The sequence below is a fragment of the Malus sylvestris genome, chromosome 4 (genome assembly GCF_916048215.2).
Source record: "Malus sylvestris chromosome 4, drMalSylv7.2, whole genome shotgun sequence".
Classification (NCBI taxonomy): domain Eukaryota; kingdom Viridiplantae; phylum Streptophyta; class Magnoliopsida; order Rosales; family Rosaceae; genus Malus; species Malus sylvestris.
Window position 1 is genome coordinate 4945348 of NC_062263.1, and position 26457 is coordinate 4971804.

The following is a 26457-nucleotide window of genomic DNA, read 5'->3' on the forward strand; positions in this document are numbered from 1 at the left end:
GATAACCTTCCACTGATTGTAAACACCACCAACTTCCCTTCAGCCGGAGTTGGAATTTTCATTGAACTTATCAACGATTTTAGCCCACAAAACCTTTCTATTTTGATTCGTGCCAATGGCATAATAGCAACTCATGTAAAGCATAAAGCAACATCTTCCTCAAAGGACCAATTATGACCTCTAATATGATCTTTTGCCATCTTGAAAAATTTGGAAATTGGAAGAAATGGTTTTGGAAGATGGAAGATGGTAGAAAGAAAAATTGGAAGAATTGTAGGAGAAAAGTGACTTTTGTGTGGATATTTGAACATGTATTTATAGAGTTTTTGGGTGAATTTTGAGTTAAATATATATATATTTTTTATTTTAGCCGTTATTTAAATTTGGACCATTAGATCTTTTTTTTTACCATTAGATTTGATTATATTCAATCTCAGCTATTGGATTCAATAAATATATAAATATAAAACTAAAAATTAAATAAATTAAATGGGACCGTTCGATATCCAAGGTCCATTTGAATTCTGGCCGTTAGATAAGCAAAAAGAGTCGTAGGGCTCGTGTCACGGGGCGACAGCCCCACGTGGGTGGGCCAGGGAAGCTAAGGCGGGCAAGCGCGTGCGGCCGTGCGCACGTCTGGCCTGGGCGAGTCCAGTTCACTTCCCTTGTTCCACTCTCAAATGTGGGCTCCACCACTAATTTTGGGCTAAATCTTGGCCGGAATTTGAGAATTTTTTTTTGGTTCTAACACTTAACCCCATTTTAACACAAGGGTTGGAATGGAAGGGGGGAATAGAAGGGGTTAAAACTTACTCCAAAGGTTGGAGTTGGTCTTAAGAACTAACCTGGGAGAAGAAAAAAAATGTGGAAGACCAAAGTAGAAAAACTCTAAAATTTAGGGGCAAATATGAAATAAAGCCGAACAAACTAATGTTGTAACTGGAAAAGAGGTCCGAGCAAAGGATCAGTGAGCACAGAAGATCTAGTCAACCATGAAGAACAACAGCAACCAAAACAACAACAGAGAAGAAGAAAATCACTCTAAGGATGAAGGTTCTATCTCATCCCTCGACTCAACATTCAACCAAACGCTCCGAAATGTTCGAGGGTACCTCTCCCTCTTCCCAACAATTACTCTTTCTTTTTCTTTTTCTTTTTTTCGTTTTAAATTTACAGTTTGTTTTCTCATTATTTGTGAATTTTGGTAATGATTTTCCTCAGATTTGAAAACCCATTTGGAAAAGGCTTGTTCTTTTACTACAATTAACTATTGGGAATTCTTAATTCGACTGTCCATTTCACACCCACAAATGATTTCGATTCCTTGCATTTGGGAAAACCCATGATGGAATTGGTCCAGTACGTAAATTATAGATTTTTTTTCTCCCAATTTCTACAATTTGGCCGAGGAACGAATGTGGGTTTTGGTGGTTTCCTTTTGTTATGTAAATCAGCGGAAAGAGTTTAGTGATTTGTGAGATCTTTGTGCTTTGATTGAAGAATCCATTAATGCACATTTCTGTTTGGTTGGTGAGAAAATGGGGACAACAGATGCAATCAGACTATTCGAATTTAGAGTTAATGGGCGATTCGCAGTTTTAATCCCGCTTATTGTGCTTTGTTTTCCGTCCGCCTATTGTATAGATAAAACCGTAAATTGATGTCATGTGGCTGAAAATTGGTTATAGGAGATTCAGTTTTTTACTGGATTTGTTTCAATGACTAAGAAGCATCTGTGTCTCAGATTTACTGATTTATGGTAGAATGGTCATGTGTAGGATAATTTGGTTTGTTATATTGAAGTTCGGAAGAACGATTCAGTTCTGCACTAGTACTGACTTTTACTTTCCATCAGCATCATAGTTAGATATTAGTTACATTTGGTAAATGTCCGATTGTGTTTTGTCTTAAAGTTACCTAAATATCTTATTTTATTTATGTTCTGATTCTATTTTCGATATCTAGGTTGCTCAAAGGGCGTAGCATTCCTGGTAAAGTGTTACTGAGTCGGAGATCAGACCCGCTAGATCAGTCAAACATCCAAGACCCCTCTCCAAATTATGAAGGGAGCTTCTCATACAATGAATCTGAAACAAGCGATCGTATGGCCAACGAACTGGAGGTATATTTTGATATATCTTTTGTGTAATAAATTTCTATATCATAGTATTTGCACTAAATGATTAACTCAGAAGGTAAAAGCTAGGATTTTACTTCCAAAATAGGAAGAAGTGCAGAGCTCAATCAAGGCAAACAATAATGAAAATTCAAATAGCCTAAATTCATCCACTTCCGATACTGAGAATACTTCCAAAGAAGCTCAGAAATCCACCACGGGTGCTAGATGTACTGATTCTGCTAGAGTTGCAAAGTTCACAAAGGTTCTCTCAGGGACAACAGTCATACTAGGTATAATGACTTTCTCATCAGTCTTTCCCCTGTTATTTTCTCCTGCATATATGGTGATAATATTAATATTATAGCAGCAGGGTGGCCCTTTGACCTGTTAGAATATGCTCTCGATTCTGTTTCTTTACGTTTTTGTATAAGCATATCATCATGATTAAAGGACAACCTTATCACTTGAAATCTGAATTTTCCTTTATTTTCTCTATGATATATCTATCACTCCGCAAATTTTGGTTCGTGCTGAGATGACCGAGCTCTGTATTATTTTAATTCCTCTTTCCTTTTTCTTTTAAAAATTAGTTTTTAATTGTTTGTGTAGAGAAGTTGCGTGAGTTGTCTTGGAGTGGCATACCACCATATATGCGACCAGACATATGGAGGCTTCTTTTGGTAAGCTCGAGGTTTGGATCCTTTTAAGAATTTGAAATTTTTTGGATGCTAATAATTGGTTGATTGGGCATTAGCTTGTACGGATGCTGAAAATATTGAAATATTGCCCATAGAGCATTATGCATGAAAAGTATTCACTTTGTGCGGGCATAGTTGATGTTGAATTTAAAGGATCTACTGCTGGATAGATACCTTTGGGCAGCAATCCTCTTGGTAGTAGCATGTAATGTGTAAATGTCACGACCGGATACTTTGTGTGGCTTGCATATAGTATACTCTGCGCTAACATTGTGATAGGAAGCATTATGGACATTGAGGATGCAAGGTTCTCCTTAAGGTCCACTGTATTGGCTTTTCTAATTGTACAGTTTTGTTCATTAAAACCATATCTGCAGCTGGGTCATGGTTGTCAAGTGCACCCTGTGGGTGGCCATTGTTTTACCCATGCTTTGAAATTGATGTTTTATGCATTTTTGATCCTTTTGTGGTTATTTTTCACTTCATATCATCAACTTTTTCTTGTTTATGAATTTTTTGTTGCTTTGTTTTTTATAATTGGAATGGAAGTTTTAAAGAATTTGTTTAAGATAACATTATGTCTTAGAAAGGGAGTTCATTTTTTATATCCCCTTGTAATAATCAGGGATACCTTTATCTGGTAAGTTGTTACTTGTATGAAATTAAACATGAACTGACAACAGGGATATGCACCACCTAATTCAGATAGAAGGGGGGGAGTTCTGAAAAGGAAGCGCCTCGAGTATCTTGATTGTGTTTCCCAGTACTATGACATTCCGGATTCTGAGCGCTCAGATGATGAGATAAACATGCTTCGCCAGGTGCTTTGATATATACCAAAATGCCCATCTGCTTAGTTCTAAATTTGTAATACATTTTTTGGTGAATTTAACAATAACTTATTGTTATCTTAGATTGCGGTTGATTGCCCAAGAACAGTGCCAGATGTATCCTTTTTTCAGCAAGAACAAGTCCAGAAATCCTTGGAGCGGATCCTTTACACATGGTTAAATACTATTCCTGATCCTTTTTGGGTTTTATTAACATCTTATGTGTTCATGTGAGAAAAGGAGAAATGATGGCTTATGGAATATCTTCTTCAACCTATGTTCAGCAGCTCATGAACCCAAATATGTTTGACCTTTCTGTTTTATATTTTTATCTTCAACCTTTGCAATAACCTGTATCTATTGGACCGCTTATGCCTAACAACAAGCGTAAAATACTGATCCCAGATATATGGTTTATCTAGAAAGTTCAGACCAATTGTCTTAGTTTAGGGTTCATGCAAAGGACTTTGGTTCAGTAAACATGCGGATAATTACGCTGCAGTTACAGTATGAAACATTTATCATTTTGGCTCTACATTGTTGTCTTCCATCTTGAGTAGGGTTTAAAAACCAGCCCATGTCCATGTCTATACTTTAGAGGTTTCTTATTAATAAAGAGACGTAGTTGGATATTTTTGACTTGCCTTAAAGGATTTCCTAAAGTATTAGTTTCAAATTTTGTGGTTCGCGGATGGTGCTTTCAAGTTTGATAGCTACTTGTTTAAGTTCTTATTTTCTTGTTCAACTGCGCTATTTTTTTGGGTAGGATTGACTGTCTATTTAGAGGGATGGGAATACAGGGCCTGATTCTCATACCCAAACTGTCACTCAACTATTAGTGAGCCTTATAATCAGGATGTTTTAAGGTCTAGGTCTATTCCATTGGCTTTCCATGGAGCATCTTTTTGTAAATGTGGAGCGTGCGCAGATAGTATGTTATACAACGTTTACTTATCGAAGTGAAAAAGATTATGCGTTTACTTATTCTGCTAGCATTACGAATTGGGTGAGCAGTTTTTGGGTTTCTGTAATTTAGATTTTAAAATTTGAGTCAGATATGGAGCATGGTTATTATGATCATTTTGAGTTATTTGTTTCTTGAATTTTTTTATTATTATGATCACTAGTGACATGTTTTCAACTTACTTTTCCTATTTTCTTTCAGGGCCATTAGACATCCTGCAAGTGGATATGTTCAGGGAATAAATGATCTGGCTACTCCCTTTCTAATAGTTTTCTTGTCAGAATACTTAGAAGGGAGTGTGGATAATTGGTCAATCTCCGATCTATCTCCCGATAAAATATCTTACGTTGAGGCTGATTGCTATTGGTGCCTATCAAAGTTACTCGATGGTATGCAAGATCATTACACATTTGCTCAGCCGGGAATCCAGAGGCTAGTGTTTAAGCTAAAGGAATTGGTCAGGCGGATTGATGGTAACTCCCATCTTTCAGTATCTAGTTTCTCCTTCTTGCACCTCTTTTCCTGCATGACCCAATACTTTTTTTTTATAATGAATTTACAAGCTACATTTGGTTAGTTTTATTATTTTTGTCAATTTTTTTGAAGAATTGAAACATTTCCTCTGTCATGGTTTTCAAAATGGAATTTTCTTTTCTTTTTGTTATGCATATTAGGACTTATGGGTAACTACAAGTGGTGAATGAGGGAGCCAAAGCAACATGCTCCATTTCCTGTAGGGTACTTTATAAGAATTTTTTGGGTGTTTCTGGGGTGTATGTTGCGTATGTTGTCAAAGAGAATAAATAGGATGTGTGGAAGGCAGAATGATCTGAGATTAGTATGGCAGGTGTTGCTTCACTTATGGAGGCTTTGGCTGCCTAAAGATGGGGCGTTCTAATCATGCAGGAATTAATGAAGGGACATATAGTACTTGTTTAAAACTTACCCAAAAAAAAAAAAGGTCGTACCCAGTGCACAAGGCTCCCGCTTTACGCAGGGTCATATAGTACTTGTTTAGTACTTGTTTAAAACTTACCCAAATTATACTAAAATATAAGCTTATATTTTATTGCCCATTAAACTATAGAGGACAGGAACCAACAAAAAGAAATAGAACAATTTATTTCTAAAATAGACCCTACCAAAACACAAACATATTATACACTGCTGCTTGCCAATATGAGCAATTATCTTGAAGATAATCCCTTAATTTAATAGAAACAGTTGCCCAAAGAAAGGACTTAAACTGAATTGGTCCCATAACGTCTCAGAGCCCAAATGCCATCATACGCTTCAAACTCTTTCTGTTCCTCTCCTACCAAACAACCCAAAACACAGTCAAGAGCATGGAACCCCATATAACTCTGGGCTTCTTTCCCCTACCTGCTACTTATCCTTCTCAAAAAGAAGGGAAAAAAGTCCCTTGGAATAACCCAGCTTACTTTCATTTCTCTAGACAGTTTTAACCAAAGATTTGAAGTCACAGGGCACACTTTCAAATCCTTCTTAAACATTATGCACCATTGAGAGTTTAGGCAAACATTAGGCTAAAGTTGGGGTGTGTTAATAACTTAATATATGCTATAGAGCTATGGAGGTGATTTTCTTTGCACTTTCTGTTTGTCCAATTTTTCATGTGATGCAATAAAATGATGGTGCACGATTTTATATTGTATTGTACCAAGGAAAATTCTTTTATTGGTGAATGTGAATTCTTGATAGTGTATTTCTAGGGTTTGTTTTCTTGAAGGCAAGAACAACTTTTTCTTGTATGACGGGCTTTAATATAATGCATTCCAAAAATACCAGTACCTCATGCTGTGTGATGCAACAAACATGTAAAAGTTCTGCTATCATCTTTCATGTGTATACTACTATACTCAGTATTAATTCTATTGTGCTAGAACCGGTATCTACACACATGGAGGAGCAAGGGCTAGAATTTCTTCAATTTGCTTTCCGCTGGTTCAACTGTCTTTTAATACGGGAGGTATGATTCTAAAGATCTCTTCTCCATGCCTTTCTGTAGTTTTCCCTATTTTAAAGATGTTCACATATGATGGGCAAAGTCACTCTAACTAATCTTGAGGTTGCTAGAGTAACAGAAGTTTGGTGCTTTTTTCATTTATTGCAAAGCTAATGGCGATTTTATTTTATTTTTTATTTTTTATTTTTCTGCTTAGATTCCTTTTGATCTCGTCACCCGCCTGTGGGATACCTATCTTGCTGAAGGAGATTCATTGCCAGATTTTCTTGTGTATATATTTGCCAGTTTTCTTTTAACGGTAAGACTTCTTGCCTTTGCAAGGATAGTTTCCTTGGTTACTTGTCCGGATGTATTCACTGTGAAAAAGAAATGCATCTATCGATTTATTGTCAATTAGCAGTGCGGTTTCTTTGCATTAGGTTAATAATGGAGAGGTCTAAGGCTATCATTTTGATTTTCGGCCTTTTGGCTAAGTGCTAGTGTGGTAAGGGAGGCTAGTATGTTACCAGCTTTGGTTATGGAAGAAATCCCGTTGCTTATGATACTTTTTATTCCTTTCATGAGGTTTTAAAGAAAATTCTGATCTGATTAGCATTTATGAGATAAACAACAAGTTCGAAACTGAAAAATTATACTGTCTACCGCTTTCCATTGACAGAAGTAATGGTTTCATTCTTTCCATTCATTTAAGTGCCATTTTGTGCTCTTTTTTTCCTTTTTAGTTTCTGTCGTAGTTTAGAATTTGGGAATGGTTGCATATGGGGCAGAAGCGTAAGGCCATGCATGATCTTTTTGGTCATGACCGGAAGGCGGAGGCCAAGGTAGTATTGGCTTTTCTGCTAAATTTTTCCTTGTCCATATTTGCCATTTCTCGAGGGTGTTTCTGCACACACCATGTGGTCGAGTCAATTTGACTGCAGAGAATCCAAAGGGCCATATCTGTATTCTTTGGCTATGTAGATTCCATAAGAAAACTTAATGCCCTTCGTTTATTGCATGTCAACCGAAATTGCTTTCAGTTTTTATTATATCGTAAATGAAGTAGAGGTCAATGAGTTACAGACCACTGTTGTTTGATATGCAGTGGTCAGATAAGCTTGTGAAGCTGGAGTTCCAAGAGTTGGTTATGTTTCTTCAACACCTTCCGACAGATAACTGGACTCACCAAGACCTAGAGATCGTGCTTTCAAGAGCGTTCGTGTGGCATAGTATGTTCAACAGCTCCCCTAGCCATTTAGCCAGCTAAAACCAACTTGTAATATTCACTTTGTATCGGCAGCTTTCGAGTTTTGTCTCCTTTTCTTTCTAAATTCCTTTTCTTTGTGCTTTAGTTCGTTTTGTACAATTGGTCTCTTATGGTGGAGGACCATGCTCGTATATGCATCCGGTGTCTCTAATATTTGTATTTTCAAGCATTTCTTTGTCGATACACCTTTTGATCAATTGAGGAAAAAGAAAATTGATGTATTTCTATTTACTTCTTATTTATTTCTTAGACGAAGGTGAGGAAATTCGTGGCCTAATTCAACTACAATTGTTAAAAACTCAGGCTTCAAAGAGTTTGGGTAGAAATAACTGAATCCAGGCTCCGAAACTCCAGGTTATGAACTGGAATTCGACTAACTTGTATCCGAAAACTGACCAATTCTCAACCAACCAGCGTAAATGGCTTCAAAGTTTTGGTGTAATTTTTCTTCTCGATACAAAGGAGACCGGACAGAGAGGGAGAAGGGAAAGGTCGGAAATCTGACATTGCTGTAGAACCATATATGGTGAACAAGATATGTAAACACAAACTTTACTACTAGGATATGTGCCACAAGCCGTACTAGTTCCACTTTTCTTTAAACAAGATCCCTAATCAGAAGTATGGACAGTGCCCCAAATCCAGAGAAGGATTACCGAACACCCGCATGTAGAACAGAGACAGAAACTGCGATGTTGAGCCATTTGCTTTTGTTCCTCAGATGTATCCGGCAGCTTTCGGTAACTGGTTATACTGCTGTTAAACAACCCTACATTTGCAGTCCCCTGAGTGAAAATTGTTAAACAAGATTGAGTGATCTCCTCCCCTGCCATGATAAAAGGAGCAGTCAGATTCTTAATAGGTCAAAACTACAAATACCTTCCCGATAAAATTATGATCCGAATTGATGTGAATTTGTCATTTGATGTGAGTGGTGAGAAATTTAAGGAGAATGAGCTGCCCGAAGATTTAGCTTGTGAGTTGCCGACCAAGTACATGGCCATTCCAGCTGCTGGAAAGTCTATTGCTGTGAAACGCTATGATCAAAACAGACGTAGTATTTGGATTATGAGAGAGTATGGGGTGGTGGATCATGTACAAAGAAATTCTCCATTGATACAAATGTCATCCCGAATTTCCGAGTTGTACAGGTTATTGGGTGCAGGGCTGTATGACCATGGAGGGAAGACTGCAGAGTTAGTCTCTCATGATCCTAAGAACAGAAATGAATTTCTAGGAATTCATACAGATCCAGGGTATTCATGCATTGAATATTACACGGAGAGCCTAGGTTTACTCGATAGAGAGGGTTGATGAGCATTCCATGAAAGAGGAGGAAAGCAAAGATATCATCGCATATATAATACTGTATAAATCCTTATTTGCCATTTTATGTTCAATAAGGCATGCAGACCTTAGGCGATACCCTAAGAGATTACTCAATAAGGTGCTGATGAAATGATAGTGAAGGTGAGACCCTAAAGTTTGAACACTTACATGTTTCCGTTCAACTTCTTCAAAAAATTTCTCAGGAGAGTCTACATATTCAGCACAATCTTGCTTGACAGAAGCCGCCCAATCTTCCTCTCCAGCCTTCTCAAGGTTTCTAATCAATATTGTAAACGTTAATTTATCTGGGGCACAGCCTGATGCCTTCATCAATTCATAGGTCTTCATTGCCTTTTCCGTCATGCCCACTTGTATATAAGCTCCAATCATCTCAGTGAATGCCCTTGTGTCAGGTTCTAAGCTGTCTTCCTTCAATCCAGAAAAAAGCTCTTCCGCCATTTCAATCAGTTTGTTCTTCCCCAGCAGTAGGATCATGCTACAGTATAAGGAGAGATCTGGCTTATACCATACTTCCTCCCGCACAAATTTGAAGACCTAAAACCTGAATCCAGTTGAGATAACATAGATAATTGAAAAATACAAAATGCTCAAATATTATCAACTTAGTTAAACATTATGAACAAGAGCATTATGAACAAACTAGGTCACAACTTAGTTAAACAGCTTCCAAATTGGAGTCCGAAGTTCAGAAACTGACAAACTAGCCATTACCAAAAGAACAAGGAACCACCAGAAATTCAGATGGTTAATTGCAAAGGTACAAACTATGAACCGATAACAACATGCCCTTTCAAAATAAATAAAGTTCCCTACTTGGTTGAATGAGAAGGCAGAGTTGACAGCTAAGGACTTGTTTCTATTTCATATTTGAAAAAGACTTCTTGGCTGCTATTTCTAAGAAAATCGGAAACTGTCTCTCGGAAACACTTGAGGTCTACCAATTTTCTCCTTTATTTCACCCCAAATAAAGTTGTCGAATAAGGACTTGTGAAGTATTTCTCAATTGAGAAGCTCTCTTACATTTAGAATATCGTAGACATAATTCCTTGCAAAGATGCATCCTTAGATAACAAAACTATACATAATTCATATCCATATAATTAGACTTGTATTAACAAAATATACTCACAAAAATAAGTGTTTCATTACTTACTATCTGATTAGAAGAACAAAATTCATTGAAATCATAGACTGAAAATACACTTATCAGTGTGAACAAATCCATTTGTGGTCCTAATTTCCTCAAATTTCATTTCATTTCCGCAGAGAGAACTTTATTACTTAGTTCCCAGATTTATGCAGAAAGAATATCGAACCTACTCTCACGCATCACGCTATTATATACAGGGTCTGTTTGGAATTGCTTCTGGAAGTGTTCCAACAACCAAAAACAGCTTATGGAAGAAAAAGCTGAAAGTGCTACTGGATAAACGCAGCTTCTGAACAAACACCTGCCAGATGCTTTAGATGCTTCTTCAAAAAACACTTTGGATTCTTAATAAAATGATCAAGGTGTTTCAAATTGTATAACTTCCAGAGTAAGTGCTTATGAGCATAAGTGCTTTCTAAATAAACAGTCCCAAAAGAGTCTAAACTTGTTCACGTCCACCACTATTACGAACCCATATTGAAGAAAAATTAGGCCTACCATTTTCATCTCGAAATTTTGTAAATGTAATGCAAGAGAAGAAAAGAAAAGAAGAGAGAGAGAGAGATGAGAAACCTTGAGTGCTAATTGGACTTCATTTTGTCTGTGCAACTCGGCCAAGGCGTCCAACAAGTCAGCTTTCAAGAGCCTGGAGAGTCTTGCATCAAAAACCTCCTCGAGTTTCGATGGGGTTGATTTGGCAAGCTTCAGAGACTGAACTGCCTGAATGGCCTCGGTGGAGAGCACCCTTGACTTCCATAGAGGCTTTCTCGGTCCCCCTCTTAGGCCGCCACAGACGGTGGTGAATTTTCGGGAAGAAGAAGAAGGTGTTGCGGATAAATAGCGCAGGTGGTTGAGTTCTGGGTGATCTTGTTTCAAACCCAGTTGAGGAACGTGGAATTTCAAACAACCCAATGAACCCATCACAGCAGATTTCATGAATGCTGTTGGATGTGGATTGTGGAGTGAGGGTTTTGGAAGCTTTGTTTTTCTTTTGCCACCCAAGTTTTGGAAGATTAAAAAAAATAGAAAAATGTAGAAACGGTTTATCAATTTTAAGCTAATTAGAACAGTTTCAACTAAGATTTCATGATTATTGGTGTTTAACTAATCAAAAAGGTACTACGGTCATTTTTGTCAATTCAATTAGAATTCTGTAAAAAAAAAATCATGTTGGAAGAACTATTGCCATAATTAAGTTAAAATTGAGGGATCATTGTTTTAATTAGATTAAATTTGAGGGACCATGGTTCTAATTAGGTTAAAGTTGAGAGACTATTGCTCTAATTAGTTTAAAGTTAAGGAATCATTTCTTCAATTAGTTTAAAGTTTAGGACCATTGCTACAATTTTTCTCATTTGGCTTTTCATATTTTCCGCACGTGACTCATTTTGACGGAAGTTAGAATTGATGAAAAGAACACGTTTTGATGAGTCAAATGATCAATAGTCACATATTTTCAATTGATGAATCATTACTTCAATTAGATTAATATTAAAAAGTATTATTTTAATTGAATTAAAGGTAAGCGATAATCTTTATCATTTCTTAAAAAAAAAAAAAAATTTAAAAATAAAAACAAAAAAACCTCTTTCTTTTTCGAAAAATTCGATCCAAAGTTTTGTTGGATCAAAGGCACAGACAGTCGCGCAGAACACAAGAGAGTGTAAGAGGATGGGAATCTCAGCCTCAAAGCGAGTCAAATCCTCGCTATCCAACTCGCCCGCCTTCGACTCGGCCTGCGACTCGGCCTTCACTCACTGCCTCTCCCTAACCGAGCACGCTTTCGACGGCGTCTTCCCCTACCAGCTCCCCACAGCCTCCGATCACCTCCACAAAACCCTCCACACCCTCCACCCGCACCCTCTCATCCTCAACTGGGTCCCATCTCCCCCGACTCGCTCCCTTGTCGACTCCGCCCTCAAGGCCGTCACTCGTCCCGCCCACGCCCAAACTCTTGGGCCGGCCCAGTTCAAGCAGTGGGCAGTAGAGCTCTTCGCCGGCGCTGTCGTCGAGAATGCTGGGAAGGCCGTGATGTTTCGAGTTCCGATCGGCGTCGCCGGGATTGCTGGGATTGGGGCTGCGACTCGGTCCGGTAAAGACTTAGTTGGGGCCGTGATTGGCGTCTACTCACTCGGGGTTGCGACTTCGATCTTCCTGAGTTTGTCTGGATAGGGTACTTTGTAAAACTGAAATAATGGAATGCAATGGAATTGTCGATGCTAAGTATTATTCTTTCTAATTCTCGTTTCTTGAGCAATTATTAGCATGATTTGTGTATAATCCGAGCACCTTCTTCAACCATCAATATCTCGAGCGGTTTCATTCCTTCTGTGTAGCTCGAAAATGCGCATGTATCGTTAATCTAACCGATGATTCCACCCACGATATTGCTTGCCATAATCTCAGCACGCGTGTTGTTACTTCTAACCCGGCAATATTGGTTGGAGCGCATGTTAATGTTCTGCGCTTGAATTTAACTGGGGCAACGAGTGACATACCGATCACTGTCTTTGTTTTATGGTGTTACGGTGATTGCATTTACTTAAACTGATACAGTTTGAAACGGCAGCTTATTGGAATCATTTAGATCGGAGCACATTGCCGGAAATGTACCAGACAGGTAGCATTTTTCGTCGTCAAGGTAAATGGAACAAGAATTCCTACCCTGTAAGAAACAAAGACAAACTGGATTAGTAAGTTAAAGCATGAAGACGACTTCCACACGCGAACAGTTGCTGTCATGTTCACAAGATAGACCGCACAGGGCGTATCTCTCTTGCTCGTAATTTGCATGTATCCAACTCTATCGATAAGCTTTGACGAGAGTATTGAGAGATTATTGCCTCTACTCCGATGAACATACGCAACAAGAGATACGAATTTCTGGGCCTGTTGAAACGATCAACGCATTTTGGTTTAGTATCAGTCAAGGCAATGCGATCTCCGACCTGTGCCGCATATGTTCCTACCATAGTTTCCGGATAAGGTGAAAGTGCATCCGAGTTCCTCAACGGGTGGAGGAATGAAAGACTTGTAACTCGTCACAGTTGAAAGAGCATCCGAGTTCCTCAACAGGTGGACACACAGTACAAATTAACCTGATTTTGGTGAAGATGTGGATTGAGAACATCCTCAAGTGACCAAGAGAAGACGACATTCATTAAGCCTCGACCTGCTGTAACTTCATAATTGTTCAACTTGCTAGTCTCCTCCTGACGATCCATTACGTTACGTATAGACTGATCGATCCATTACGTACACATAATATCTCAACTCTAACCCTGTAAGATGCATTAGCATAAGAAGGTTTAATGCATTGTGTCGAAGGAATGATAGAAGACTGGGTTGCAGTTGCAACACATTCTTAATTAGATTTCTGTTTGCGTCATCTGAATTCAAGGGCTTTCCATACACGAACATCTGTTGCCATGTTCATCAAATAGACAGCAAACATTGTTTCCGTCTTGCCCTTCATTTGCTTGTATCCTTCTCCGCCGATTGGTTTTGATGACAGGATAAGGCGCCCCCTTGGAATGTCATCTTTTGACCCGACAACATAAGCAATCAGATAAAAATTTCTAGGCCTGTTCAAATCATCAACGCAATTTGGTCTAGCATCGGTCAAGGCAATGATATCTCCTGCCTCCGGCTCATATTATCCTACGTAACTAGTTTCAGCTTCTCTCATTTTCCTAAATGTAATTTCATAAAAAAAGTCTTTGGGTGGCTTGTGGTCCTAAGTCGTTTCAGCAGTCGAAATCTCACAAGCAGGCGCCCGGGACAGAGACATGCTTGAACGTAAATCAGCATGTGTTTCTTCGATAAGTGCAGGAATGAACGATTTCATGTAACCCTTCACTGTTGAGAACATCCCGAAGAGACCAAGAGAAGACCAAACCGATGAAGCTTGTACCGGTAACTCCTTCCTTCTTCACATTAGCCTCCTCCTCACGATCCATTAACTACGCACTTAAGAGTTCTTCCGGTATACATTCTTGTTTCGTGCACTGGCAGTGATTACTTGTGTGTTTGCGGATGCAGTACTGCTGTCTAGCTACCACTTTATGCAAATTTGTAATTAGTTTGAGCTCTTGGATTTCCCATTCCCAGTTGAAGTTCTTAAAGATCAGTCCATGAAAAATATCCAATTTAGGGGGAGGGAGGGAGACTTTATCGCATTGCACCCTTCTTATTTATGCATCATCCATATTCCATATACTGTATCTACCTTGGTTTCCATTTGCCCCCAAATTCCAATAGAGAAATTTTTATGTGCATCCCGAATGCATCGTATATCACGTGTCATAATATGCATCCCGAGTTGTCTCATCTGGACAATTTTAGTTTTTTCTTTATTTAGAGCATAGGCGGTTTAGTAATTATACTAGTTTTAATTCCAATTCAGACATATTTGGTGAACAACTTTAATGGAATCAGCATCATTCCTACTCCGATTCTAAATAGTTTAGTAAACAACCTCCATAAAATTTTGATTCTAATTCCTTCTCAATCCAACTCTTCCTCAATTCAATTCCTCTCAGTTACGAATTAAGAAACGTGTTATAAGTGTAAAGTGACAAGCACTCTGCCCTAACCACCAAACCTCACACAAACTAGCATTTAGTCCAACCTAGATGTTTTTAAGCTTAAAAATTAAAAAGAGCATTATTCACTTATGAAATTATTCGATTAATTTTTTATTTCAATACAAGCGATATTTCTATTTTAAACTTATGGAAATGGGAGGGTTTTAACCCAAAACGCATTGGGTTGAGCAGATTGACCCTAATCACCAAAACAATCCAACTTGCTAATCACTTCCTTTAGCCACCTAAAGGTTGAAGTACTTGTATTAATAAAAGGGGCATCATTTGTTTTCCTATCTTGCACTTCCGCATTCATGTGCAGGTGCAGGACAGGACTCAGGAGTGCATATAACACCTAACAATAACATCACGGCAAACTTATCAACTCGTCCATAAGCATAACATCAAAATTCCGAAAGCACACAAAGTGAGAGGAAGAGGCAAATAAAACCTTAAACAGAAAATCCAAAGCACAACCATAACATTCTCAGAATAAACCGTATCAGAAACGGTGCTTAAATCCGTCTTTAGGTACTCACACGCCAACGAGACAACATCACTTCATACAATAAGAGTGCCAGCCATAGGCATTAATAATATCAAGGAACAAATTGTGTTTCAAAAGATACTTGGATTCACCCAAAGATCAACAAGTTTCACTTTCGGTGCTCATCCAGTTCTCTTGATGATATGGACACCACTATCCGTATCCACAATGTCACTCATCTCACCAACCTTGAGAGCAAATGTTGCTTCTTCAAAAGGCTTCTGCATCTGGTTCCGACCAAAGGGACCTGCAACCACAATTTGACATACATTTCAACAATGCCTGTACCATGTAATTATTAACGGAATCTTATTTATGATGAGGCGTTATTGTCAAGTTATATTCACTAACAAAAACTCACAAAACAAGGCTTATTTGAGGAATCAAAGTCATACTTCTCATGCAAATATAGACATTTTTCGGAATTAATCTCCTTCCATTCTAAGCAAGTTACCTAGGAGAGAAAGGAAATATCACTAGTACAAACCCACATTTATATGTTACTTGAAAAAAAAAAATTCACTTTTAATCGATTTCTAATTAGGCACGATGGCAAGTGCCTTCGCCCATGAGCGGTAGGTCTCGGGTTCGAGACTTGGGAGCAGCCTCTCCATAAATGGGGGTAAGGCTAGCCGACATTCACCTCTCCCAGACCCTGCGTAAAGCGGGAGCCTTGTGCACTGGGTACGACATTTTACTTGGGAGCAGCCTCTCTATAAATGGGGGTAAGGCTAGCCGACATTCACCTCTCCCAGACCCTGCTTAAAGCGGAAGCCTTGTGCACTGGGTACGACCTTTTTTTTTTTTTTTTTAATCGATTTCTAATTAAGTGAATGACATATATTTGCTGAAGTTGAAGTTAAAACAATAAATAATTTAACAAAAACATTCTTCTCAAAAAAAAATAATTTAACAAAAACATATACTAAAATGTTGGGTAATTCTAACAAGCTTGCACAAATCGGTGCGAAGGCAGAAGGCTTTTGGGGGAGGAAAAAATTCAATGGGACCCAGAGGGATGGGAATTTTTTTGGGTGTTCCAGTTGGAAAGAGTACTTGGACTTGTGATGACTTTAAAGTGGAGACATAGAAGTTTCATGGGGTAACACAAGTTTTTGGACGGTTACTTAGGGCTTTGTTTCTTCGGAGTATCGGATCAATTTTAAGCTAGAAAGCTGTTCGGACCTAGATAAGTTGTTGGATAGCTAAAGCTTTTTATTGCAATTATTTGTGGCCAATCAAATTATGCTTGTTAAATAACAATTGTAACTACTTTGGCAAATCAAATTATGCTTCTTTCCAAATAAGAAAATCGAATAAACAAACGCAGCTCATATTTCAGATACCAAACGCTACAATTTTTCTGTTTTGGACTTTCAATATGTTGATACCCTTATCTGGGGTAGTTTCTAAGGTCAAAACACAAATGCGGACATAAAACCCTAAATATGAACTTTGTGAAGTTAAGTGCTAACCGAGATCACCACCACGTTTGGCAGAGCTGCAATCAGAGTAGCGAGCGGCAAGATCATCAAACTTGGCCTTTCCAGAAAGGATGTCATCGCGGAGAGCCTTGAGTTGAGAGACGGCAGAGTCTCGGGTGGTGTTCCTGATGATCTGCCCTTCAGGATCCTTCCACGATGCCTTTCTTCTCGACCCCTGATGCTTGATGAGTATATGGGACGCCCTCACCTGATTCCCCGCTGACGAGGACATTTTTGTCCTTTTGGTCTTTCGAGCAGCCTGCCTTTTTTCTTTGTCCTTGTCCGTGTGATCTGATGCACAGATCAAAGGAGCTGCTTTCTTACGCTTATGCCCGGACGAATCTATCTTTGCAGCTCAAACACCGAGTTTTGATAATGTTTTCTTGCCTGTAGTCTGCACAAGGACATTTTACCGAGAATTATATTTTCTCACTGGTATGAAACAACATTGAAAGCAGAGCTCGAACAACGTTTGACGGGTTTGACAGGTCCCGCGTTTAATAATGTCAATTTTCCCCGCAGCTATTCAAATCAGTTGTTAATAGTTATCGATACCAGAGCTCTAATAAAGTTTTGATTCTTTCTAGTGCGCAAAGGCACTTCACCCATAAAATTCTAAATCGAAAGATATCAGCAAACCGAAAAACCAATGTTTGAATTCATCCCTATCCTTCCCCTTTAAACCTACATTACCTCATGGACATCAACCCTAAAATTAAAGGATACACAGAACAAAAAACATTGTTGCAATCAGTCCTTGCCCACCATTCAAAATTCAAATACGAGTTTCATTGTTGCTTGCTATCATACTAGCAATAAAAAAAATACATGTTCAAACAAGAAATTCAGTAAATTTTCGATTTTTACATGCATAATCCAAAGTTAACAATAAACAATCACAAAAGTAACAACAATTATCCGCAAAAATTAAAGCTATTAATCTATAAACCCAGAAACCAAATTACACCAGGAAACGTTCATAGTTGTTAAAAGATTTCAGCAGTCACAGAAAGTAGAAGGAAAAAATCATCATGAAATCCAAAGCTTACCGACAGACCTGCAACGAAGCAATCCAACGGCGGATGTAGTGAAAGGCCTGAGAGCGGGGGATCGGGCTGTGGGGAAGGGGATGGCAGATGAAGAAGAGATAAAGATGCGAGGTGAGAAACTGAGAGACAGAGAGGGCGGCGACGGAAGAAGGAGAGATGGAATCGGTGGGTGGGTGTGTGGGAGAGCGACTGCGAGAGGGCAACTCAATATATAAATAAATAAATAAATATAAAAAATATATATATATATGTATAATTCTTTTACTTCTCCATCTACAGGGCTCGTGGAGACTTTTTAGCCCACTCCGCTCGGATTAGATTTTTGGCCTAATCGGATAAATGGTCCCCGTGGTCATAAGGTATTCGGATGATAGCCCTTGTGGTAAAAAAATTCGGATTTAAACCCCTATGGTCTAAATCTGTTAGGATTTATGCCCTTCTGTTAAATAATGCTGACGTGGCTGCCACATATATGTCACGTGGCTGCCACATATATGTCACGTGGCTGCCAAATGTCTGCCACGTGACAAAAATAATAATTTTTAATTTTTTTTTTAAAAAACATGAATTTTTACATAAAAAAAAACCCAGATCTGCAAGAAGAAGAAGAAGAAGAAGGAAAAGGGAGAGGGAGGAGGGTAGCGCGGGGAGAGGGCTCCGGTGAGGGGGGAGCTGGGCTCCAGCGGGAGGAAGAAGAAGAAGAAGAAGAAGAAGAAGAAGAAGAAGAAGAAGAAGAAGAAGAAGAAGAAGAAGAAGAAGAAGAAGAAGAAGAAGAAGAAGAAGAAGAAGAAGGAAGAGGGAGAGGGAGGAGTCGCGCGGGGAGACCGGCGAGAAGAAGGAAGAAGGAGAGGGAGGAGGGTCGCGCGGGGAGAGGGCTCCGGCGGGAAGAAGAAGAAGAAGAAGTCTGGCGGGGGGGGGGGAACGGGCGGAGGGCGGAGGGAGCTTCTGGGTTTTTTTTTTTTTTGTGGTAAAAATTCAGGTTTTTAAAAAAAAATTAAAAATGATTATTTTTGCCACGTGGCAGACATTTGGCAGCCACGTGGCATATATGTGGCAGCCGCGTCAACATTATTTAACAGAAAGGCATAAATCCTAACAGACTTAGACCATAGGGGTTTAAATCCGAATTTTTTTACCACAGGGGCTATCATCCGAATACCTTATGACCACGGGGACCATTTATCCAATTAGGCCTAGATTTTTTTCCGGATTCTCTTTCCGATCCTCACATCCTCTCTTCAGATTTTTTCTTCGATCCTCATATTTTATGTGTTCATTGTAAGTTGTTAATTTTTGTTAAGTATTATCTGTGTTTAATTTTAAATAAAAAGTTTAAAATAATTTCTGAATGTACGATATACGATGAACAGATAAGATGTGAAGATTGAATGAGATCCAAATCCGACCCCGCTCTATTGCTTTTGTTTTAGGTTTTGGCAAATTCATAAATTTGTTCTTGTGGGAGTAGTATACATAATTTAAAAATAAAAGTGGCACATTTTGTAAAGACTCAGATCGTATAAACAATCATCAAGTTAGAGCATCTTTAATGCAAATACTCGGATCTTACATTTGAGTTTAAATATAATACACAACATCATTAAGCATACGAGACTGGTATTTGGGTTTTGAGCCGAAGTGAGACTAAGTTTAAGTTTCAAAATGAGATTTAGTTCAAGGTGAAGCCTATGCCAACAAGGAAAAATGTTATTCAACCAAAGAAATAAGATTAGAGCTTTGAGTCCAACTAACACTTACCTAAATTCTCAAAACTTAAATTTGGGTTTTTTTTTTTTTTTTTTTTGTTGGAAGGTAAATTTCATTTTAAGAGTACATAAATGGAGGCCCAAATACATTTCAAAGCACAAAACAAAAAATAAACCCTCAAGGCAGCACAACACGAGAGTCCAACCCAAACGAAGAGCCCAAAAAATAAAAAAAATAAACCACCTTAAAAACTAGCTTCCTCTGCCGCTGCCGAAGCACCTATTGCCGCCCACAAACCAGCACCCCATGCTGGAGAACTCACCAAACACAGGCCCATAATCAAAAAAGAAGAAGACTACATCTTCCTCCAAACACCATAAAAATTGAATAACCACCAAAGAAAAGAAGCCAGTGGGAAAATACTTTCCCCTAGCAACAAAGCCGAAAACGGTACATTTGGAAGGTGGTGGTGTGTACACTCGAATCGTAGCTCTATACACCTTCCTAGAAAGCAATGAAACGCGGGTGGAAGACATGGTTGCAAATCCGAAGATTTGTGAGAACAATGGAGGACAGAAGTGAACGGAATGGTTAGAAAATGGATGGATTAGAGTCATGGAGGTGGAAAACGTGGAGGGAGGAGAAGAAAAATGAAGTTGGCATTGAGGCTTTCCAATTGAGGCCGATGAAAGGCTTACGGGGTCGGAAAACATGGAGAAAACCAAGTGTACAGAGGGGAGAAAAAAGGCAAAAGAGAAGAAAAATGGATGTCACCAACCCTGGCCAACTACTAGGGCCGGGAACTGAAAGAGTTGACGAAATTGGGAGCACTCACACACCAATGAGAAAGCCCCTCACTCAAAGAGGTGGTCTCTTCGAAATTTAAAACTCCAAATTCTCCCACCATTATTTTTTGGACCCAAATATAAAGGTCTGGGATTTGAATCTTTGCATTGGAGATGCTCTTAATTCTGCCAAAATGTGTGGACAATGTGAAAAACCTAATAACATCAAGGTTCTAAAAGTCGCTAGGTGCTAGTCGGGCAGCGGGCTGGGGCCTGGGGCCTAGGCGAACTAGGCGGCTAGGTGGGGCCTAGGCGGACTAGGCGGATTTAAGTAAATCTATCATATTTCAGGTAAATAAGTGTCTGCTTCTACTTGAAATATATATAATTTCATCATAAACTACAAAATATAATGCATATATATCATGAAGTATTGGAACATAATGAAAACATGTGAAATAAGGATATAATGTTTGTTCATTCAAGTATGTAACAAATCTCTTACAATTTATTGGAAAAAAACGAAATGCAAAATGAAAGTTATGTATTTTCTGTCCAAGTGAGTTGCGACCTAGGCGGGTCTAGGCGGGTGCCTAGGCGGGCTAGGTGGGTGCCTAGGCGGGCTAGGCTGTGGGCAAGGAAGAAAATATCGGTAATATCGGAAATATCTGTAGTCCGAAAACACGGAAATATCGATGGAAATATCGGGATAATATCGATATCGATAAAAATTACATGGAAACCACGGAAATTGTAAGAAAAACTTGGAAATTTTTATTGAAACTTTACAGGATGTTTATTTAGTCAATTATCTATTAATTTATCATAAAAAATTGGAAGGAAATGCATTGCATGATGGATTTAACTGATTTAAGTTGATTATATAGCGAGCTGGCAAACATTGTGAGTGTAGAAAATATATAATAATTAATGAAAGAAGTTTAAACACACCATAATCGTTTATATATAATGAATTAGTACAATATTTTACACTTTATACATTGCATGGTAAGATACATGAGTGACTAAGTACCACATAGAGTTCCTATGAGGTTCAAAATTTTCACTATCTTCATCATCACTATGTGTAGAGTAAGTGTATTGTGAAGAGTAGTCAGCAACCATAGCAATGGCTTTCAAGAACCGAAACCCAAAAGTCAATAGGAAACCGAATACTTCGGTATTTTTCGGGATTTCAGGATTACCAAACAAATGGGATTTGGAAACCAATCCCATATCGAAAATTTCGGTATTGTTCGGGATGGTTTTGGTTTGGGACTTTTTCGGTTTGGTTTGGGATTTTCGGGAATTTTTTCCAACCATACATGTAAGTGACCAAATAAAAAATAGAAAAATTAAAAACCACATGCCATTGACTAAGTAATTAATTGACACAATTTAAAATATAATACCACAAAAAATTTGGAATATGTGCAAATTTGTTTCTTGCAAAAAGAATTCAAAACAAAACCATATATATAAATAGTTTAGCATGTTTTCATAAAAACGTAAGTGGTATGGTGGTCAAGTCGCTGGAGTTAGATGGGAGGGGTTCGAACCCCTTTATGTGCATGTTTGAGACTTTTCAGAATTTTTCAAATATTTTTAGGTTCATATCGACGATATTTCGGCGATATTATCGATTTTTAAATCTATGGTTGTGGGCTGGGGCTTAGGCATTAATCGGGACGGTGGGTTGGGGCCTAGGGGCTAGGCGGCGCTAGGCGGGGATTTTTAGAACAATGAATAACATAAGTATGTATCTCACAAGTCTTTTTTATTTGGTTGTCTCACAACCCAAGGCCATCAAAGAATATTGGCATATTACCCTTCAAAATTCAAATGCATTGCCCTTGGCGACCAACAAGCCTGAAAAACTAGATATAACCAACCCTAACATAATGACATTGACAGAAGCATATTACATCAATGAACTCAATTGGATTGTCTATTCTAAAGCTTGGGATTCTCAGCAACTAAGGTTGAACATGAACGGGCAGAGATCAATGGAGGGCATGTTTGTCTAAAGTTCTAATCCAACGGCCAGCTACAGGTCTCTCAAAATGGGCCATCCCTTTTTAATAATTTCATTGATTTTTGCATCAATCTGTCTCTGGATTTTCGGAGGGCAAAGCTCTGCAGCATATCCATTCAGTTTTGCAGCCAAATTTGACCTCTCGAGTTCCTCTTCCCGCAAGTTTCCAATTAACTGGAGAAGAAATGGCCTACGTTTCAGCTCAAACTTCTGCATTTTAAAATCAAGTCAGCCACGGTGAATCTGAGTTGTTTGTATAAAAGCGATTAAGCAACCCCTGTTTTATCCAAGTCAAGCACAGAGTTCATTTATACCATATCAAATTCTAATTTATGGCTTACTATGCTATTATCTCTTTTTTCACAGCTCGAAAGAGCTCCAGTTCAAAAGACGCTCTAAAACTCCAGAATTATGGGAGTGAGGACCAAGAAAGTTTTACAATACAAAGATCTAACCCCAAAATGTCCTGTTAAAGATTGAGGAGAAGAAGAAAAGGATATTGAGTTGTACCTGATGTTCAGGCTCGGCAGGATAAAACGATCCCAGAGGTAGGATTTGAGTAGTTACACTGCTACTTTTTGACTTAGTTTGCTCTCTCTCTTTGCTCGTAGCGGCCAATCTGGACTCTTCAGTTCCATTCGTAAAAATGATAGATCTGTTTATATATGATGAAATCTCACTATGAGTAGTGACTGCAAGTGATGAGTAGATGTTATGCAAGAAAGAGTTGTTTGCTGTCCCAAGTTTTACCTGTATTGGTTACCCACATCAGGACCTTGCCCAAATACTTGCCTATAATCATGACTGGACCAGAAAACCTCCAAAAGTTGCTTGAAGTTAATCCGCCTGTGATCATATACAACCTACATAGCATTTAAAGGATTACACAAGTCACAATCATTCAAACAGAACAAATCAGCTTGAGTTAAAGATGACGAAGTATATGAAACCGACTTAGTAAAAATTGCATATTTGTAATCAAACTAAACTTTCGCCTACTCCTATACTAAAAAAGAAAAGCAAATTGTAGGGATTCACCTTCTCTAATTTTTCGCCAGTAAGCCAAATAACGATAATTATCCTATTTGGTCCAAATCTTGACAAGAAACAAGACACCACATATAGATAATTTTTTCCAATTTGAGCTTAATTAAACCCACCTTTGAATCGAGCCAAAAAAAAAAAAAAGGAAAAAAAAAATCATTCATGTAAATCTAAAACCAATAGACAAATGGAAGACCGACCTGGATAGACTCGGCATGATCACCCAAGCTTCTGTACTCAGGGTTGGTTTTGGATCCGCCAGCATAACCAACAGTCGTCTGTACAACTCCATTCAAGCACCCAAAGACAGCTTCAGATCTCCAAAAGCTTCCCAGAGCGAAAACTGCTGTTTTCAGGGACTGGTTGTCAGGTAGGTCTCTTGTGGGTTCAGTGATCCGATCTGGGATCCTGATGGACACGCGTCTCTCGGCCGTAAGAATTGTCAGGAGCACGAATGTTGTTAATAGACGGCTAAGGGAAATGCTGCTGTGAAGAAAAGCCATTGGCTTTGTCTTAGACAAGGTCTGAAAGAAAAGGGCATTAGACTTCCTCGGTTTGGTTAAAATTTCCGAGATGTTATGAAACGAAAGCAAATAAAGAGAATTACAACATAATATAGCGAATTGATGTCATATCAATAATGCCCTATTTTTCCAAGTTACAATGTTTTTATTGGATAACTGAATTAGCTCCTAAAATTGATCAAGTTCAAGGGCCCAACCCAGAACAATCCTCTTCTCATTTCAGCTGATTGTATCTGGAAAACAATACGGTATTATGCCAGACTTTTGATCAACCATCTTTTGAAACTCACATGACCTGAATCAAAAGAAAATGACGACTGCATGCCAACGTGACATTGACCAGATGCCTCCAATCTTTTATCAAAACTAGACAAGATGACCGCATATAGTTCTTTGAAAAACCTAAAAGTAAAGAAATTGAATACGTATTGTCTATGGATGGTTGTCACCATGACAAGTGTTGGACTATATGCCAAAAAGTTTGCTAATACATCATCCATTTTACAATGGCCTTGTTCTTAAACATGTCCTACATGTATCTTCTACATGTAGCCCATGCATGGTATTCCTAATTATAGCTCGGTCATGTGAAACTAGAATATGCACTTGAATAGGAGCTTGGGCTATGAAGTAGGCTTGTGTGCAGAACGCTCAATGCACAGCACTCCAATGTAGCAGCTTTTTAGCTTGTGCCTATATCAGCATGCATGGGACATTTAGGCGTGTGACGAGAATTGCATGTGCCAAACACGACCTGACCAAGTAACAATCTGGGCCTGTCTTTGATCTAAAATACTTGGCCTGGAGAAGCAAACTCCTGATAGCACACATAGTCCTATAAGGCTATAACCGAAACATACTTATGATCTTCTAGGCATCATCTCTTTTATTCTGAGTCCACTCATCCAAGCATGACAATTGCCGAACTTGCTGCATCTTCCTCAATTCAATCCATGAGCACACCGTATATTGAGGCAATCTAAACAAATGACGAGTAAGCATCTTCAACCCTCGAATCTAACACCTTGTGACTTATTCTAGTGTAATTTTTCCGAGGCGTGTTTTTATACCGGTGTCATTGATCATTTAAACCGTAATCAGACATTGCCTACCCCCAACACGCATAAGAATAGAAAATGCAACCATATCCAAACCCATTGTAATTTCTAACTAATAAGATTATAACAAAAACAATAATCCAACCTTGCCTATTCAAATTTACTTTTCAATGAAAACCATGAACTCAAAACTAGCAGACGCGTCACTTCAAAATGGTTATTAGTTCCAACCCTAATTCCCAACAGAAATCCAAATTCAAGTTGATGTAACTATTTGTATAATTACACATGTATTTCATATGAAATCACTCGATCTCATGGGTATGAATCCAATGTGGCCCATTGCTATGTTAACGGTATGAGTGCCACCACAATTCATACCAATGATCATCAGATCTAAACAAATCCCATTACAAATTGAAATTAAGCATTGCATTGCACCAATTTTAGGAGATTTAGATGCGTGATTCAATAATTCCGAGCTTGATCGATCCCAAAAGTTTCAGCAATCATTAAATTTTCAAGAAATCCGAGGCTTACCTGCAAACCGGCAAGGAAGGAATCCAACGGCGATTGAAAAGTGAAAGACCGATCTGTCGGACGAGAGAGGGAAGCGGGTGAACCTGGGAAAGGATGATTGAGCTTCAAAACATGTGTTTAATGGGTGAAAAGGGATGGTATGAAAGACTGAGAAAGGGAAGGAAAAGAGCACTACCGGCGCCGTGATAGGGAGCGAATGCAATTACACATAAAAAAAATCTGGATTTTTGGGGGAAAAAAAAAATTAGAGGCGGATGGGAAGTGGGAAAATTGTGGGGCTTCCTCATCAAATATTGTTAGTAACGTTTGGCGTCGAAGGTTAACTAAATTTTGTAAATAAAATGACGGGAATGGTAATGGTTGAAAATCTGAGTCAATCGGCCGGAAAATCTGACTTTAGCTTTTTATTTTTGAGTTCAGTAAATAATAAGGAGAGATAAAAGAGATCACCACTGAAATTCATAAAACAGAAAGAAAAAAAAAAGTAGATAAGTCTTGTATTTAATATAAAACTTAATCGTGACTTAGTATTATGATTTAATGATATTTTTTTCTTTATAAAAGGGACAATTAGTGGCAAGTTACGACTATCCACCATTTCGGGCCTGAAGTGAGAGGTCTTAGGTTTAATTCTCGTAAAAAGTAAATTTGAACCATATTATTGCTAGCCTATTGTGAGACTTAATCTATCGTTTTCTAAATCTATATATATTATAAAACTTAGTCATATCAAACTCAGCTAAAGTTTTTAGAG

General features: G+C 38.4%; 5 protein-coding genes across 6 annotated transcripts; 2 read left to right on the forward strand and 3 right to left on the reverse strand.

Annotated features, from left to right (window-relative positions):
• The first annotated feature begins 942 nt into the window (after positions 1–942).
• LOC126619349 (GTPase-activating protein GYP1-like) lies at positions 943–8065 on the forward strand. The gene is made up of 10 exons (XM_050287702.1): positions 943–1108; positions 1966–2122; positions 2226–2409; positions 2729–2799; positions 3501–3638; positions 3732–3823; positions 4813–5084; positions 6516–6601; positions 6795–6896; positions 7683–8065. Exons 1-10 carry the CDS (start codon positions 993–995, stop codon positions 7842–7844), a joined length of 1380 nt encoding a protein of 459 aa, XP_050143659.1. The 5' UTR covers positions 943–992; the 3' UTR covers positions 7845–8065.
• A 260-nt stretch (positions 8066–8325) lies between these two features.
• Positions 8326–11368, reverse strand: LOC126619354 (pentatricopeptide repeat-containing protein At1g62350-like). Its single transcript, XM_050287710.1, has 3 exons — positions 10918–11368; positions 9342–9728; positions 8326–8670 (listed from the first exon to the last, which is right to left on the reverse strand). Exons 1-3 carry the CDS (start codon positions 11278–11280, stop codon positions 8644–8646), a joined length of 777 nt encoding a protein of 258 aa, XP_050143667.1. The 5' UTR covers positions 11281–11368; the 3' UTR covers positions 8326–8643.
• Positions 11369–11949: 581 nt separating this feature from the next.
• On the forward strand, positions 11950–12583 carry LOC126619361 (uncharacterized). Its single transcript, XM_050287718.1, has one exon. It carries the CDS (start codon positions 12016–12018, stop codon positions 12514–12516), a length of 501 nt encoding a protein of 166 aa, XP_050143675.1. The 5' UTR covers positions 11950–12015; the 3' UTR covers positions 12517–12583.
• Positions 12584–15358: 2775 nt separating this feature from the next.
• LOC126619362 (peptidyl-prolyl cis-trans isomerase Pin1) lies at positions 15359–18216 on the reverse strand. Of its 2 annotated transcripts, none has more exons than XM_050287720.1 (3): positions 18019–18216; positions 16953–17355; positions 15359–15724 (listed from the first exon to the last, which is right to left on the reverse strand). In XM_050287720.1, exons 2-3 carry the CDS (start codon positions 17191–17193, stop codon positions 15600–15602), a joined length of 366 nt encoding a protein of 121 aa, XP_050143677.1. In that variant the 5' UTR covers positions 17194–17355; positions 18019–18216; the 3' UTR covers positions 15359–15599. The 2 variants fall into 2 exon arrangements, with proteins under 2 accessions (XP_050143677.1, XP_050143676.1); XM_050287719.1 differs by having other exon boundaries at positions 18011–18216.
• Positions 18217–22262: 4046 nt separating this feature from the next.
• On the reverse strand, positions 22263–26016 carry LOC126619355 (peptide methionine sulfoxide reductase A5). The gene is made up of 5 exons (XM_050287711.1): positions 25704–26016; positions 23782–24105; positions 23288–23400; positions 23048–23192; positions 22263–22747 (listed from the first exon to the last, which is right to left on the reverse strand). The coding sequence occupies exons 2-5, from the start codon at positions 24082–24084 to the stop codon at positions 22550–22552; spliced, it is 759 nt and encodes a 252-aa protein (XP_050143668.1). The 5' UTR covers positions 24085–24105; positions 25704–26016; the 3' UTR covers positions 22263–22549.
• Between the last annotated feature and the right edge of the window lie 441 nt (positions 26017–26457).

Bases quoted from the DNA above. Each gene is read 5' to 3' on its own strand.
- LOC126619349 (XM_050287702.1), top strand. From the start codon at position 993: ATGAAGAACAACAGCAACCAAAACAACAACAGAGAAGAAGAAAATCAC. The intron at 2,410-2,728 runs GTATAATGACTT...TTGTTTGTGTAG, and splicing joins AGGGACAACAGTCATACTAG to AGAAGTTGCGTGAGTTGTCT. The intron at 2,800-3,500 runs GTAAGCTCGAGG...AACTGACAACAG, and splicing joins ACATATGGAGGCTTCTTTTG to GGATATGCACCACCTAATTC.
- LOC126619354 (XM_050287710.1), bottom strand. From the start codon at position 11,280: ATGAAATCTGCTGTGATGGGTTCATTGGGTTGTTTGAAATTCCACGTT. The intron at 9,729-10,917 runs GTTTCTCATCTC...TTCAGGTTTTAG, and splicing joins AAGTCCAATTAGCACTCAAG to GTCTTCAAATTTGTGCGGGA. The intron at 8,671-9,341 runs GTAAGTGTTCAA...TTATCATGGCAG, and splicing joins AAGAAGTTGAACGGAAACAT to GGGAGGAGATCACTCAATCT.
- LOC126619361 (XM_050287718.1), top strand. From the start codon at position 12,016: ATGGGAATCTCAGCCTCAAAGCGAGTCAAATCCTCGCTATCCAACTCG.
- LOC126619362 (XM_050287720.1), bottom strand. From the start codon at position 17,193: ATGTCCTCGTCAGCGGGGAATCAGGTGAGGGCGTCCCATATACTCATC. The intron at 15,725-16,952 runs GTTAGCACTTAA...TTGTGGTTGCAG, and splicing joins CAAACGTGGTGGTGATCTCG to GTCCCTTTGGTCGGAACCAG.
- LOC126619355 (XM_050287711.1), bottom strand. From the start codon at position 24,084: ATGGCTTTTCTTCACAGCAGCATTTCCCTTAGCCGTCTATTAACAACA. The intron at 23,401-23,781 runs GTCGGTCTTCCA...AATGCTATGTAG, and splicing joins ATCATGCCGAGTCTATCCAG to GTTGTATATGATCACAGGCG. The intron at 23,193-23,287 runs GTAAAACTTGGG...ATATATAAACAG, and splicing joins GATGTGGGTAACCAATACAG to ATCTATCATTTTTACGAATG.